Raw genomic sequence first — 15,430 nt, 5'->3', positions numbered from 1 at the left:
GTTCTGAGTATGTCTCCTAAATCCCATCTGTCTTTGAAATTACTTGACCTGTTTCTTTTTTACGTTGAGTTTGGACTTTTCAAAGCATGTTTCCTGCATTTTCATTTATTTCCCCTTTGTTTTCCTGTTGTTCTGGGTTTTTCAATGCTTTTTTTGTATCAAAAGCACTCTGGGCAACTCATGTGAAAGGGCCCGTGGGAATCTTAAGCACTGAAGAAAAAACTGGAAGCAGTTGGACAGTGCACTTCAAACATGTAGCACAGGCATTGTGCTGCAAATTGCAAACCAATGTGACTGCTGGTCATCAATCCCACCCAAATATAATATTGTCATGTCCAGAGACAATCTTCCCTATTAAAGAATGAGGTGTAAGTTAGGCTAATAACAATCCTGGGGAGATACCTGTTTCCTTTCAGTTGACTTTACTGTGATTTCGGTGAAGCATTTGACACCATCTCCCACAGCATCCTCAGAGCAAAACTGAGACAGTGTGGGCTGGATGATCAGGTAGTGAGGTGAATTGTTAACTGATTGAAGGGAAGAAGGCAGAGTGGTCATCAATGGGGCAGGGTTTGATTGGAGGCATGTATCTAGTGGAGTCCCTCAGGGGTAGGTGCTGAGACCAGTACTATTTACTATATTTATTAATGGCCTTGCTGAGGGAACATAGGCACTGTCAGCAAGTTTGCTGAGGATACTAATCTAAGGGGAGTTACTGACACCCCAGAAGGCTGTGCTGCCATTCAGTGACACCTGGACAGACTGGGGAGATGGGCAGAGAGAAACCTAATGAAATTCAACAACAGCAAGTGCAGAGTCTTCATGTGGGAAAGAACAACCCTGTGGACCAGTACAGGCTGGGGAACGAACCCTTAGAGAGTCATGTAGGGGAAAGGGACCCGGGGGTGCTGTGGGCAGCAGGATGAACATGAGCCAGCAATATACCCTCGTGGCCAAGGCGGCCAATGGCATCCTAGGGTGGATTAGAAGGGCTGTGGGCAGCAGGTTGAGAGAAGTTCTCCTCCCCCTCTCCTCTGTCCTCGTGAGACCGCATCTGGAATATTGTGTCCAGTTCTGGGCCCCTCAGTTCCAGAAGGACAGGGAGCTGCTGGAGAGAGTTCAGTGTAGGGCCACAGAGATGATGGAGTGGAGCATCTCCCTTGTGATGAAAGGCTGAGGGAGCTGGGGCTCTGCAGCTTGGGGAAGACTGAGGGGCAACCTCATTCATGTTTACAAATCCATAAAGGGTGAGTGTCAGAAGGATGGAGCCAGGCTGTGCTCAGTGATGGCCAGTGACAGGACAGGGGCAATGGGAACAAGCTGGAACAGAAGAGGTTCAAAGAAATAGAAGGAAAAACCTGTTCCCTGTTGAGGTGAGGGAGCACTGGCAGGGTCTGCCCAGATGGGCTGTGGAGTCTCCTTCTCTGGAGACATTCCAACCCAGCTGGGTGAGTTCCTGTGTGCCCTACTCTAGGTGGTCCTGCTCTGGCAGGGGGGTTGCACTGGATGAGCTTTCCAGGTCCTTTCCAGCCCTTGAGATTCTGTGATTATGGCCAAAGCTTAAGATGATTAGCTAACATTAAAACTCTTCACTGCTTGGTGGTTCAATAAGTTGAATTCTAGGAATGAGGTACCAAATATACATCGCTCTGAGAAAAATAAGGAAAAATTTAAAGAGTTCATTTGCAAGCAGAAAAAAATTATTATTACTTTTTCACAATATCAAATGTGTGTGAATGTTATTTTATTTGCACTTATTTGCTTCCTGCTTTCTGAGTTTTAGCTACATCTCTGAAATGAGCTATTGAGCCATTACATTTGCTTGTGTTTAAGAAAGTTAAGAAATTATTTTAAAATACAAGCTAGTGGTACAAATATTGGTACTTTTCATGTACAATTATATGTTGCTGATAATTTTTAAAGGTAAATATTTTCTGTACAGTCAGTGCTGTGTCTAAAAGCTATCATCTTGGTGAAAGATGGAAAATGTCATAGTGAAGAATTCCTACTCAGTTCTAGATAAGTTTCTCTGAACTGTGTTATTAAACAATCGTTTTTATCTTGATTTGTTGCTGATATGTTTACAGCTGTCAGTAGGGGTAATGTCTGTTACCTGTGACAATATCTACTTGGTGTTCTGGTTTTAGGATATCAGAATTAATACAAAACTGTCCAAAGAATATTTTGAGGTGCTCCACTCATCTCTGAATGGATCGTATCATTATGTGAAAGCAATAAAGAAGGGTCAGACCGTTATTGATGCTGCACTGACGTCAGTAGTAGATCAGGTATGTTTTTATTAAAGCTTCTGCTTTACTGGCTTGCCTAAAAGTAATTTACTTGTTCAGTAGTGAATAGTGACATAGTAAAAGGAAACCTAAGAATTACATGAGTCTAAGCTGTCTTGATGAAACAGATTAAGAACCAAATTCTAAAATCCTTACTTCAAGAAAACTGTCAATTAAGTCAACAGAGGATTTGCTTAAATAAAGACTGTGGGATTTTACTACCAAGTGTGTGGCAAACATCTGTTAAACTGTTGGTGCATAGCATGGCAGGTAGTTATGTGGGCATCTATCATTTCCTTGTGCTGGTCCCCTCACATTCTCTGAGTGAGTTTTACAATGTGTTCTGGTAGGATCATCAGTATCATGCCCTGGCCTTGTTGTGCCTTCAGTTACATCTGGAAAGTTTTCTGTTATTTGGTATAAGGTGTTAAATGCTGGAAGGAAAATCTGCCAAATGTATAAGTCTGCACATTTCTTCAAATTAGTATTCATTGGCTTTCTGCTGTTTGCCAGGCTGCTGAATGTATGACTGACCAGGGCATGTCCTGGGAAAATGATTTGGTTTTGCTTGAAATGTGGAAAAAATCAACATTTCAACCCATTTTGAAATAACTTTAGAGATTCCTACAGTGGATTGAGTAGATCCTTGTATCTGATAATCCACGCTCATTCTCTGTGTGAGAGGTACTCTTGAATGAAATGAGGTGTTCTGAGAACTGTTAAAATTTTCCTTCAGAACTCCAGTAAGAAACAATATGTTGTGCCAGAGGGTCGTGGCATTACAGTTCCAGCAAAGGTGTTAAGGCCGGTATTTCTGGATAGATAGAGGAATGAGTCTTATAGGCTGAGTTTCATCTTCATCTGCTGCAGAGTAGAATAAACAACGTGTAAATGCAGATGTGGAGACACAGAATTGGTTCTCCAGACAAGCACTCAAAACCTAGAGTTCCTCACAGTGTATTTCTTCTTGTTGTTTGCCTTTTAAATTCATGTGAGCACCTGTATCTACAGTAATACATTTCACACAATAGCACCAATTGCTGCCGTGAGCTGTTTGCTCCCAAGTAACACTGTTCATAAGTGACCCTTAATAGTTACTTTCCTTTCTCTCTGAGATGTTATCAACAACTTGTCTATATATATGGGCTGAACATTAATTCTAGGAAGTGCTGTGGTGCCGTTTATAACTCCATTGTGTTGCTTTTTGTAGGATGGAGGTGTTCATACATTCCGAGTTCCAGTTCGAAACCAACAAGATGTTGAAATATATGGTCCCATAGTTCTTTCACCCAGCATTTTGACATTTCCTTGGCAGCCAAAAGCAGGAGTCTACCAATACACCATAAAGGTATGCCAAAGAAATACCTATCTGCATGAGGCATTGCTCAGGCAGGGGCAGTGAGGCCTGAAGGCACTTGGATAGAATTGACTTTGGGTACTTCCAGCACAGTGATACCCAAAACTTTGTTTGGAGGAGTTTGTTTGGATGTTAGCTGCAGGAATTGATGGATAGTTTAAAAAAAAAGAGCCAAGAAACCAACAAAGATAATAACAGCACCTACTTTTATGTCTTGTCTTTCATTCACTTTCTATCCCTCCTAACACACATACACACAGAAGGGTTTGGAATTACAGAAAACATCCTGGTTTCTAAACTTCATATAATAATTAAAAGCTACCATTTGCTGTAAAGAGATGGAAGTATGGGAGTGTGAGCTGGAGTGTGAAAGGACTGCAGAAAGGACATGACAAGATTAATGAACAGCACCCTCTCAACCTTTGACGTCAATTTCCTTCATTTGCCACACATCTCATGCTTCTAATAAAAAGTTACAGGAAGGCAAAGGGCACAATTTCATTTTCAGTATGCCCTTCTAAAAGGGCTTTTTTCTTAAGTTTCTTATGTGTGTCTTTGCTCCCTTGCTGCCAGTCCTTCTGTACACTTCATGAAGCAAATGACTAATCTGCCAGTATCCAGAGGGTAGTCTATCTGGAGGAAAGAATGTTATGCTTCCCTATCCCAGACTCTTATCCTAAGACAATGATACCTAGATCCTGCTGACAATTGTGTCATGCAGCTTTCTTACCTTTCCATTTTTGAAAGAAATTGTGCTGAGTTTTGAATCTGTCTTCACATAAACAATGTATAAAATTGTGAGTAGGGGACACACTGTCTGAAGTGAATCAAAGGGATAAAATTGCATTCCCTTGTTTAAATCTGAAGTTTCTGCTGTTGTGTTTAGCACTGTCATCTGCACTTTTGAGTTCTGTGGGATTAGTTTGATTTAGTTCATGCTATACCCAACCACACCAGCAGAGTGTGGCAAAAATTCTTAGTACAAGTACATATTTTCAGTACTTCATCATAACCTCTGCTGGAGTTTCACCAGTAAGGAAAGTAAATATGATTTTCTGTTTCCCACTTGTGCAGTTCTGTTTTTGTCACACCTTACCTTGCATATATCATGGCTAGATCTCACTAGAGAGCACGCTTTCATGTTCATCAGTGTTCTTACTTGTGTGATTATTTTTTTCATTAAAAATGTGACAACATTTCTCCCAACATTTAAATTAGTTTGCATTGACTGAAACTGAGAACATTTCCCCAGTCTCCCCATTCAGCAGTACTAGTGGCTGTTTACAGTAGCACACAGCTTGACTGTTGTTCCTGGCTGTAGATGAGTGTTTGCCTCCCACTGTGTGGGTTTGCAGTCAGGCTGTTTTAAATGGGTGGATACACTTTTTCTGAAAATAAGTTGAAAGGGATTTTTGGAACTAGCCAAATTCTGTTTATAGCTGAAGTAACTCCTTCCAGATGGTATCAGAATGACTTCTAGGTTTTACTTTGTCAGCTGTCTGGCTTTTAGTTGATTGCTTTGTTCATGCTTTTGCTAATAAGATGTCTTCTGTTGCGAGTGCCGTCCCTGCGATGTTTAAGTACGTGGAGGTTGTTCTATTCTGGTGAGGGCATCACCTTCACTGGTAACAGTTTGTGGAGTGGAGATCAGCTAGCAGGCTGTGGATAATAATTAGACTGAACTAGAAGCTGCTTTACCCTTTCTCTCCTTGGTGCAAACTGACTAGAGAAAAATGCAGTAATGCATCTGGTTTGTATGGCAACAAGATGTGACCCCATAGAGTTATTAAGAATTGGGTATTTCTGGTTTTATGGGTTTTGCTCACTTCCTTGTTTCAGTTGAAACTATCTTTACAAAATATTTTGAACTTGTACATTCTTTATGAACATTACTTGCTATATCCCATGTGTCTCTGTGTCAGACACCATGACCTATGTATCCATCTGTCTTTGTTCAGTGCTCTTTCTGTAGTTGGGCTGTGCACATGCCCATGGGAATGAGAAGGGGAAATGATTGTCCTTTAGATACCCCCTGCCCTATTTTTGTTGTTATTATTATCATCATTATTTATAATAATAAAAAATATTAGCTAATTTTGTGGTGTTCATTTTAATTATGAAATGGGTCACAGCAAGTGCTGAGGAAGTTAAAGAAATTAAAACAACACATGCAAACAAAAAACTGCTCCAGTAGAACTTGAAAATTTATTTGGGAGTGTGAAAGTCTCTCTTTAAACTTGCTTTTAAAAATGTGCTATTCTCAGGATATCTTTCTACACAGTATTTGTCTCAGCAGACGCTTCCTGTAGCTCACAATAGTGTTTAAAACCTATACCTTTGACAGCATTGTTATGATTATGTTTCTTCAGTAACTATTGTTACACATCTAGGAGGACAGTACTCTGCTTGTTTTGCCAAAATGTTCTTTAGCCCTTCACTTTATTGCATATGAGCCTGCAGCAGACATTACCCTGTCCTGGCACCAAGTGCTTCTACAGTGGGTATAATAATTTGTCTCTGTTTATGTGGACCATAATATCAAGTAACTAGTTCATCCCGTTCTGCGAAGTAATTCTACTCATATAAGCTCTTATCATGAAATGACAGAATCATAGAATGGAATAGAATAACTCCTTTAGAGCTGGAACCTCTGGGAAGAAGGTGGGGTTTTCTGTTTTGTTGGTTCAGGGTTATTTATGGGAATGTCCATGATAAACCTGAGCCTTGTATGTTTGGCGATTGCTGCCTTCTTCCTCGAGAAGCCATTGTGAGGGTGTAGCCTGGTTGTTTCACAGCCCCTGCAGTGCTTGTGGCAGGAGTTTCTATGTGTGTGTGTATATTGCTTGTTCTCTCAGTGGTCAGTCACTGGAGCAGCACATTTGTTGACTGGCTCAATGTGGAGGTGCTGATTTTCAGTATAAAAATAAAGAAGTAATGCCAAGAAGAATGACCTTTTTTTCCCCCCTCTCTTACCTCCTTCCCTCCCTGCCTGTTACCTTCTTTTCTCTTCCCTTTAAAATCCCTTAACACTTCCTATTGGAAGAACATAGTAGGTACAGAGTGTCAGATTAGCAGCTCTGAGGCCTGAAATCAGCACTTTGTCAGCAACAGAGAAACAGTGTGAGTCTTCAGAAGGAATGTAATCCCACGTGCCAGGCCTTCAGTGTGCCAATGGTGAATGCTCTGCTGACTCTAAGCACTGTCAACCACTGGAAGTGGTGCAGCCGTGAGAGAGATTTGAGTTAGCAGCACTGATGATCATATAGGGTATGTGCATGAAGAAAGATGAAATTCAACTGAATGAAGGGTAGTAATCTTCTCATCTCTTGCTTCACCTTGCTTATCTGAAGGTTCCGAGGTGTTATTTTGTTTGTTTCCTCAATAATAACATTGTCATTGCTCAACATGTCTCTGATTTTCATGCAAGATATTCCAAGGCTTGACAGCTAAGAAATATGAGAATAGTATATTTGATAGAATATGTGAAAGATTTTCTCTCTGTATTCCAGGCTCATGGTGGAAGTGGGAATTTCAGCTGGACCTATTCTAACCAGGCAGTTGCTACAGTGACAGTCAAAGGAGTAATGACAACTGGAAGTGATACTGGCATCAGTGTTATTCAGGCAATTGATGTTCAGAATCCGTTGCATTATGGAGAAATGAAGGTAAAACTCTTATTTTTCCCTGATCACTCTTGAATGGTTTTTGGAAACAGGGAACAAGCTGAGAATACTATAAGCATTTCCCTTCCCAAAACAATCCCAAGAGGTTTCCCTGCATGTTCTGTGGCAGGTTAAGTGTTCTTTTTAAGAGTTTGTACTCCTGAGGATTCAAGCTCTCTCCACTGCATCACCTTTACTCCAGTTCTTACCCCTTCCTGATTTCCTGGGCAAGTTTCTTGTTGAAAGTTTTGAGTGCAAGAAGGAAATAGTAGTTTACTACTGGCCTAGCCATCTAAGTAGCCAAGCCAAACCAAGAATACATTCTGCAGAATGGAAAAGGATGACAGACACCATCAAAATGTGCAAGGAAATGCCAGCATGGAGGAGTGTCTGAAATGTAGTGCCACATAATGAACCTAGATAGCAAAGCTGACAAAGAAAAAGCTGACCTTTTATGAAAAGTGAGCAGAAATGGCAATGAAAAATAGTCCTTCCAAGAAGGATTTTGTGATCTTTGTGGAAGTCATACCCTGTTCTTAGGATCTGGTCAGTGTGATCAGTGTGTGCTCTGTTTTTGCTCTGCACCAACAGTGTATGAAATGGCCCTACAGGAATGAGTGCACAAAGATAGGTCAAGAAGCTGCTCTGGTCACCACTGTAAACCTACAATCGTAAATACTTTTCTTTGTAATGTTACTGATTCAGAATATCCTCGTAGCCTTTGGACACAAATAATTCTCCTTGATGGGACTGGTCTTACTTTCTCTGTCAAGCTGTTAAGAACTGTCAGACCAGTAACATGATAGAATAGAAACTGTTACTGTGATGTGTATTTGGTAATGTGAAGAAATCCTACTCTGCTACCTCCACAAATTCAGGCATTTTAATCATGGAATGATAGAATGGTAGGGTTGGAAGTGAGCTTTAGAGATTATCTAGTTCAACCTCCCTGCTCAAGCAGGTCCCACCTAGATCAGGTCACACAGGAATGTGTCCAGGTGGGTTTCGAAGACATCCAGAGAAGGAGCCTCCGCACCCTCCCTGGGGAGCCTGTGCCAGGGCTCCCTCACCTCACAGTGAAGAAGTTTTTTCTTATGTTTAAATGGAACTTCTTGTGTTCCAGCTTATTGCCATTAGCCCTTTAATCTATGTTTTGACTCTGTGCCTTTTGCAAGAAGCTAAAGCATTGGAATGGAAACCTAATAAAGAAGAGGAAACTTAGCTCCTCACCTCAGAAAAACCAAGACATCAGGCACTGAGCACGTGTGGCTCAGAAATTGGGGATCCAGAGGCTATGTTTGTCTAACTGCGTGGTCATAAATGAAATAGATTTGTTTATGCCAAGCAGATCTTATTGAGGGTGGCAAACAACCTCCATCTGGCTAAGGCTTTAGAAAGGTGATGGTCTTTGTTTCTGGGGGAGCATAGAAGTTTATTTAGGAAGCATGTCTCTGAAGCCCTAGGGCTATGCACATTCCTTCCAGGATACATGCCTGTAATTTAGCAACTGCTGGGGAACAAGCTCATTGCATCAAATACTACACCTACATTAACTATACAAAATACCTCACCACTTCAAAGTATTCCTATGTGCAGCACTGCTGTGTTTGTTGTACAGTACTTCTATTGCACCAGGGCCCATTTTGACAAAGTGTAAAAAAATGTGTTTGGTCTGCCAGGTCTGTCCCATAATGGACTATGAAAGCAGATATCTTTCCTCTCTTCTTGGTGTGGAGATTTGGAGGTTTTTTGTATGTGTGTTTTGGGAAAGATATCTCTAACCAAATTTTACTTGAAACAGCTGCATCTACTAATGCTGCATTTGTTGAGGGGGAAATTAGTTTGGGTTTTGTGCTCAGATTATCTGTGTCAATTCTACACAATGGATTTGGAAGGTGATAAATTTCATGCTTAAAATAATGACTCATGCTTAGAATGATGGCACAAATTAAAATCTGGACAGAACTTCATTTACAGAATTGCTCTGAAATTTTTCTCTGGACAACCCAGGATGCTTTTTACCAGTGTGACAGTGATAAGCTTGAGATACAGGAATGAAGATTTTTCAGTTAAAGCTTCTTATCCTTAAACATAAGCCAAAGCCTGAAGACTGAAAAAAAACTTCTCTCCATGTGAGCTTTCAGAGCAGTGTATTGCATAATCTGAATAGATTATTTTTGAATGCCCTTGTTCTTGTCTTAGGAATTGCTTTCTCCATAGAGTAACTCTGAAGAGTTCAATGTACTGGCCTCAGTGAGCAAGTTTGAGAAATAGTTGACTGTGTTCCACAAGGATTACAGTTTTAACTCAGTACCAGATGGTTCAGTACTCGATCCTGAGGCAATTTGCAGATGGTTAGGAAGTTAAGATGCTGCAAATGGGAAACTTTTATAATGTGACTGCATCTGGAATACCGTGTCCAGTTCTGGGCCCCTCAGTTCCAGAAGGACAAGGAGCTGCTGGAGAGAGTTCAGCACAGGGCCACAGAGATGATGGAGTGGAGCATCTCCCTCCTGATGAAAGGTTGAGGGAGCTGGGGCTCTTGAGCTTGGAGAAGAGAAGCCTGAGGGGTGACCTCATTCATGTTTACAAATACATAAAGGGTGGGTGTCAGGAGGATGGAGCCAGGCTGTGCTCAGTGATGGCCAATAACAGGACAAGGGGCAATGGGTACAAGCTGGTACAGAAGAGGATCTGAAGGAACACAAGGAAGAATTTCTTCAGTGTTCAGGTGAGGGAGCACTAGCAGGGGCTGCCCAGATGGGCTGTGGAGTCTCCTTCTCTGGAGACATTCCAACCCAGCTGGGTGAGCTCCTGTGTGCCCTACTCTAGGTGGTGCTGCTCTGGCAGGGGGGTTGCACTGGATGAGCTTTGCAGCTCCCTTACAACCCTTGTGATTCCATGATAATTGTTACAAAATGTGTGATCATTTGGTGATGGATTCTTTTCATTGCTGTATCATGTGCTTCAATAGCATGGAATAGCTATTTCTGCCATTCCTATTTCTATAAATAACCCTTTGGATTTCAAAGTTTCTCGCACATAAGGATCACTTGTTGAAACAGAAGGTTGTTAGGTTCGGAAGCAGATATTCACCTGTTTTAGACTTCTGACATACTACTGTTGGAGGAATGTTAAGCCCTGGCCATCTTTAAAAATATTTTGCCAATAGAAATGCAAAAATGGAAAAAAAAAGCTATTGAGGAAGTGTTTGGGCCATTTGTTCCCTTAACTTCTACATACCTACTGCTGTGAGTACTCTCCTAACTGTCAGACCTAGCTCAAATATGTATGTTGTGTGAGTCAAAGTGGGAGAGTAAATCTGTCCCAGTTGGTGGTAGCACCTCCTGGAGATATCCCACAACTTAGTCCAGACTGGAAAATCAACAAAGCAAAAAGAGAGTTATAGAGGTAGCAGTAAAAAGATCACCAAACTAAAGTGAACTTGGACTGTTATGGGGAAAGAACATTCTGATAGAATGCTGAGCCTGAGAATTGTTTTCAGCCATCAGCAGGAATTCAGCCACTGGGAGAAGCATCCAAGGTGGCTAATTAAAATAAGGAATGCATAATTAAGTCTATTTCTTTCCCTTTTTTGTTTCCTGGTACCTTTTTGTGGAGTGGTTGTTCATACATCTCTGTCTTGTGTTTCTTTCCTCCTTCAGGTGTACGTAACTGAACCTAGTGGGATGGAGTTCACCCCATGTCAAGTTGAAGCACGTGTTGGCCAAATATTGGAGCTGCCCCTAAGGATTAACGGGCTAACAAATGTTGAAACGGGTGAGACGGTCCCACTGAGTGACTGCTCACACTTTGATCTAGTTGTGGAAGTAGAAAACCGTGGTGTGTTCAAGCCACTTCAAGGTGATTTGACTCCCTCCCTGTTTTGAAAGTTAAAATGTTCCTAAGTTGCACATCTCCTTTAAATCACCATTTCAATTGCTATGTACAGCATTCCCAGAGAGGTTCTTGACTTCAGAGGTGGGAATCAAAGTAGTTTTATTTTGAGGATGTGCTTCTTTTATGCAGAACTTCTCTTTGGTATTTTGTCATGCTTTGGGTGATTCTCCAAGCGTTTTGGCAATTATTTTATTGGGTAATGTGTAGTCTCCTGTACGTCTTTCTACTATTTTGATATTTTTAAGATGCTTCTGTAACAAAGCTGATGTATTTTCTCATAGAACACATCCATGTATATTGTGTTTTGAGCTAGCATTGGAAGACTTATAAGGCCACTAAGATTAATAACTGCTTTCCCTGAGTGGTCCAGTTGTTCTTTCTCTTTCCCGAGTTCAAGAGGGACAGAGAACTACTGGAGAGAGGCCAGTACAAGGCCACCAAGAATATCAGGGGACTGGAGCATTTTCCTGATGAGGAAAAGCTGTGGGACCTGGGGCTGTTTAGTCTGGAAAAGAGGAGACTGGGGGATGGGGGGGTCTCATTAATATTTCTAAGTATATAAATGGTGGATGTCAGGAGGTTGGGGCAGCACTTTGTTGTATCCAGCAACAGGACAAGGGGTGATGGGAAGAAGCTGGAACACAAAAAGTTCCACTCAAACATAAGAAAAAACTCTTTCAGTGTTTCAGTGAGGGAGCCCTGGCACAGGTTGCCCAGGGAGGGTGGGGAGACTCATTCCTTGGAAGTCTTCAAGACCCACCTGGACACGTTCCGGTGTGACCTGCTTTGGTAGGGGGGTTAGACTAGATAATCTTTAAAGGTCCCTTCCAACCCCTACCATTCTGTGATTTGGTTCTGTAAAGATGCTGTTGTTTGCTCACAAGGAACTAAGACATTCAACTGCATAAATTTTGCTGAAGCTCTGTCACTGTTTAAACTCATTGCTTTAAGAAATGCTTCTTGTCAGGTTTGAGAGTATAGAATGTACATGTTATTTTTAAAGATTGCCATTAATGTTACTGGGCTAAGTGAGCACTGAGCAACGTGCTTCTTCCTGTGTCTGCTGAATTCAGTGTATTATTCAGACTTACCATTATTTTTTTCCAAGTGTCTCCTGTACGGAAGCTCTTTCCTGTGCTATTGAGCCAGTGAAACCAGCCTGCATTGTACCATCTGTTTGCCTGAGAGGCAGCTATTTGAAATGTCACTATGTAGTGTACTGTTGGGCTGTTTGTTTGAAAAAAGACCCTTCCCAGACCCCCAAATGTCCTCTAAGTAAGCAGAGGAATTTAATGAAAATACCTTACCTTCAGCTAGACAAACTGTTGCCTGCAGTTGGTCTGTGCAGGAAAGCTTGTCTAAGCAGTGTGACTTTTTTGTGCATAGTTACATGCCAGTCTCATTTTAGAAGAGCAAGATGAAAGTATTCAGTAAGAGATAAAAGTGGTATTGTTTTTTCACCAGAGTAAAGACTCATGGCCTCTTTAGGACAGTGTGAAAGGACAGTTTGTTAGATGTAGATCCTTTGGTAAGTGTTGGGTTTGAGATAATTTGGTTGGAGAAAACGTCTCCACTTACTTCTGGTGGAACTGCTTTTGTCAAGAAAAGCCATGTTGAACTTGCATGAAAATACTGGAACGTTTCTTTCCAAATGGGTATTTATTTATTGTTAATTTATGTGACAGGACGGCTTAAGCCATCTGCTGATTTCTGTAGTGGAGTCAGAGTGAAAGCTGAAACTCAAGGATACACAACCCTTGTTGTGAGTTACACCCATGGTCATGTCCACCTCCGTGCTAGCATCACCATTGCTGCTTATCTACCATTAAAAGTAAGTCTGTTTTACTGTTCCTAAAGTAATCCAGCACTTTAAATGCCTCTAAATGCCAAATAACAAGTTGATACTATGTAAGAAATATGTTTAAAAAAGAAAATGAAGTGGGTGGGTGATTCATAGGGAACAGGTTATGGACTGCTCTGGAGAATCATGTTTTAACCCTTTCCTCATGGAGCATATAAATACATATATAGTAGAATTTGCCTACCTGGACATTGCACAACAACTACAGAGGAGTGAGAACTGCAGTAGTGAACCAACTTCTGAAATGGGAAGTGAGTTTGATATCCTGCAGCACAGTAGTAGCCATAAGAGGCATCTTCCTGTGAGTGAGGATGTGTAATTTCTTCTGCACAACACATCTGAATTAGTAAATTACTTTTCAGCAGACTCTAGATAAGTGGGACGTTTTGTAAGACTCAAATTGTTTCTTGACTGTCTGTTTTAACTGATTAACAAATGGCTTAATAAGGTAATAAGGGGACAGTCAGGATTCTGTGTCCTTAATGGCAAATGGAAGTAGACCTAGCTTATGACTTCTGTTTCATGGTATATCAATTGATGTTTGCAAGAAGGCACTGTTGGCTTGCCTATATGGCACTGAAACTATACACTCCTTCCCTGCAAATGGGAGAATCATGTTTCACTGTTGGACAGTTCACTAAGGAAAACAGGAAGAACAAACTTAAGGTCAATATCTGGAAATATGAAACTACCCTTATGTTACCTTGAGCTTCAGAGACCCAGCACTGAATCTTCACATTGATGTGTGATGGATTTGACCACACCTTTTTCCTCCAAATCTGAAACAGTCTGTCACTGCAATTATGATTTTACTTTTAAAATATGCTTTTCTGCCAAATAGTGTGATTATTTGAAGATACTGAGATATCCTAAGCAGACCATGTAAGTTTTCTTACATGTTATTGGCAGCACTGTGAGAAAGAAGGATGATCCCTTTAATTAGGAGTGTTTCATATCTATTAGGTCATTCACATTTATTTGCAAAGTCTCTTGAGGTAACACTGCTTTTCACATATAAAGTTAACTGATTCTAGGGTACTTAACAGAGCCACCACTTGGTGACAAAGACTGGATGTTAAGTGCACTTTAAAACAGAAGAAACAAATCTGTGCTTAGATACCTCAGTGAAGAACTTCTTTGAAGTGTAGAACAGTGATATCCACGTTCTTTTATCTTCTATTTATGATGCCCAGAAATGGAAGGCAGCATTTTTCTGTCAGATTAGTTATTTAAACAAAATTGTAACATAAAAAGTGGGAGAAAGATAATCAGGAGTCAAATGGCAGGCTGACATTTGAGACTAAATCTCATGGTTTTCCAGTAGGTATATAACAAGGGAGTAAATGGGAGGAAAGAGGAACATTTATGCCAATCTTTGCCTTCTCTCTCTTCTTACCAAAATGTATCCATGAAAATAATGAACCATCCTTTATGTTAGCTGCTGTTTCTTTCTTAGTAAACACCAAACTAGTGTGATGATGTGGAACATAAGTTACAAATGGTTATTTTGTATGAAAATGTCAGGTTAACTTCAGTGATGATAAACAGTACAGGCTGTGCCAGTGATGTACATCAAATTGTTTTAGAGGTTTGAAGTAAAACTTGTGTAGGAGAATAATTATGTGCACAGAACTGTTCTGAAGAGAACATTGTCAGGTGAAAGTAAAATTTGACAGTATTTCATTAATTTAAAATACTGTCTGTTTAAAAAATACAGAATACTATCTCAGTGTGCTCAGAGTGTGTTAAGGATCTTCCTCTTGCTGCAGTTCTTCATGGGAGGTGTGATTAGGAAGTAGTTAAACCTTTTCTTTGGATCCATGGGTTCCATTAAAAATAATCCAACTGGACAGAATTGTTGTAAGTGATGCTAATTACTTTGGTACAACTCTGATCATAAATAACCATGCTTACAAACTATTGTGTGGGAAGATCATAGCCTGACCCAAGTAGCAAAGATAACTCTTCTATTAAGAAGAAAGTTGCAAAGTACAATCAAACTATGTGTAAACAGAGTCGTTACCTTGTAATTAATTCATTACAGGCTGTTGATCCTTCATCTGTTGCTGTAGTGACCCTGGGCTCCTCTAAAGATATGTTGTTTGAAGGAGGACCTAGGCCATGGGTACAAGAACCTTCAAAATTCTTCAGGAATGTCACTGCTGAGGATGCAGAAAGTATTGGTTTGGTTTTACTTGGACCTCCTACATCTCGAAATAACTTCCATCATTGGGTTAGAGTGTCTTGCAAAAGCCTGGGAGAGCAAGTAAGTGCCAGGAGGTGATTTGTATTGCCCTCCATCAAACACTGAGTTAAGGCAATTGGCAACAGACTTCAGACAGATTTATGATACCATATACCT

At 40.7% G+C, this 15,430-nt stretch overlaps 1 protein-coding gene across 1 annotated transcript in view; it reads left to right on the top strand.

Moving 5' to 3' along the window:
- The window catches only part of NUP210 (nucleoporin 210), a 69,720-nt gene that overhangs the window by 22,005 nt on the left and 32,285 nt on the right, over positions 1-15,430 (top strand). Inside the window, exons 10-15 of the mRNA XM_062007974.1 lie at positions 2,148-2,288; positions 3,499-3,636; positions 7,155-7,310; positions 10,973-11,171; positions 12,893-13,038; positions 15,113-15,334. Coding sequence (XP_061863958.1) covers positions 2,148-2,288; positions 3,499-3,636; positions 7,155-7,310; positions 10,973-11,171; positions 12,893-13,038; positions 15,113-15,334 — 1,002 coding nt within the window. The remainder of the gene's footprint in view (positions 1-2,147; positions 2,289-3,498; positions 3,637-7,154; positions 7,311-10,972; positions 11,172-12,892; positions 13,039-15,112; positions 15,335-15,430) is intronic.

The sequence above is a fragment of the Colius striatus genome, chromosome 15, assembly GCF_028858725.1.
Source record: "Colius striatus isolate bColStr4 chromosome 15, bColStr4.1.hap1, whole genome shotgun sequence".
Taxonomy (NCBI): Eukaryota; Metazoa; Chordata; class Aves; order Coliiformes; family Coliidae; genus Colius; species Colius striatus.
This window is presented reverse-complemented; position numbering and strand designations above follow the sequence as displayed.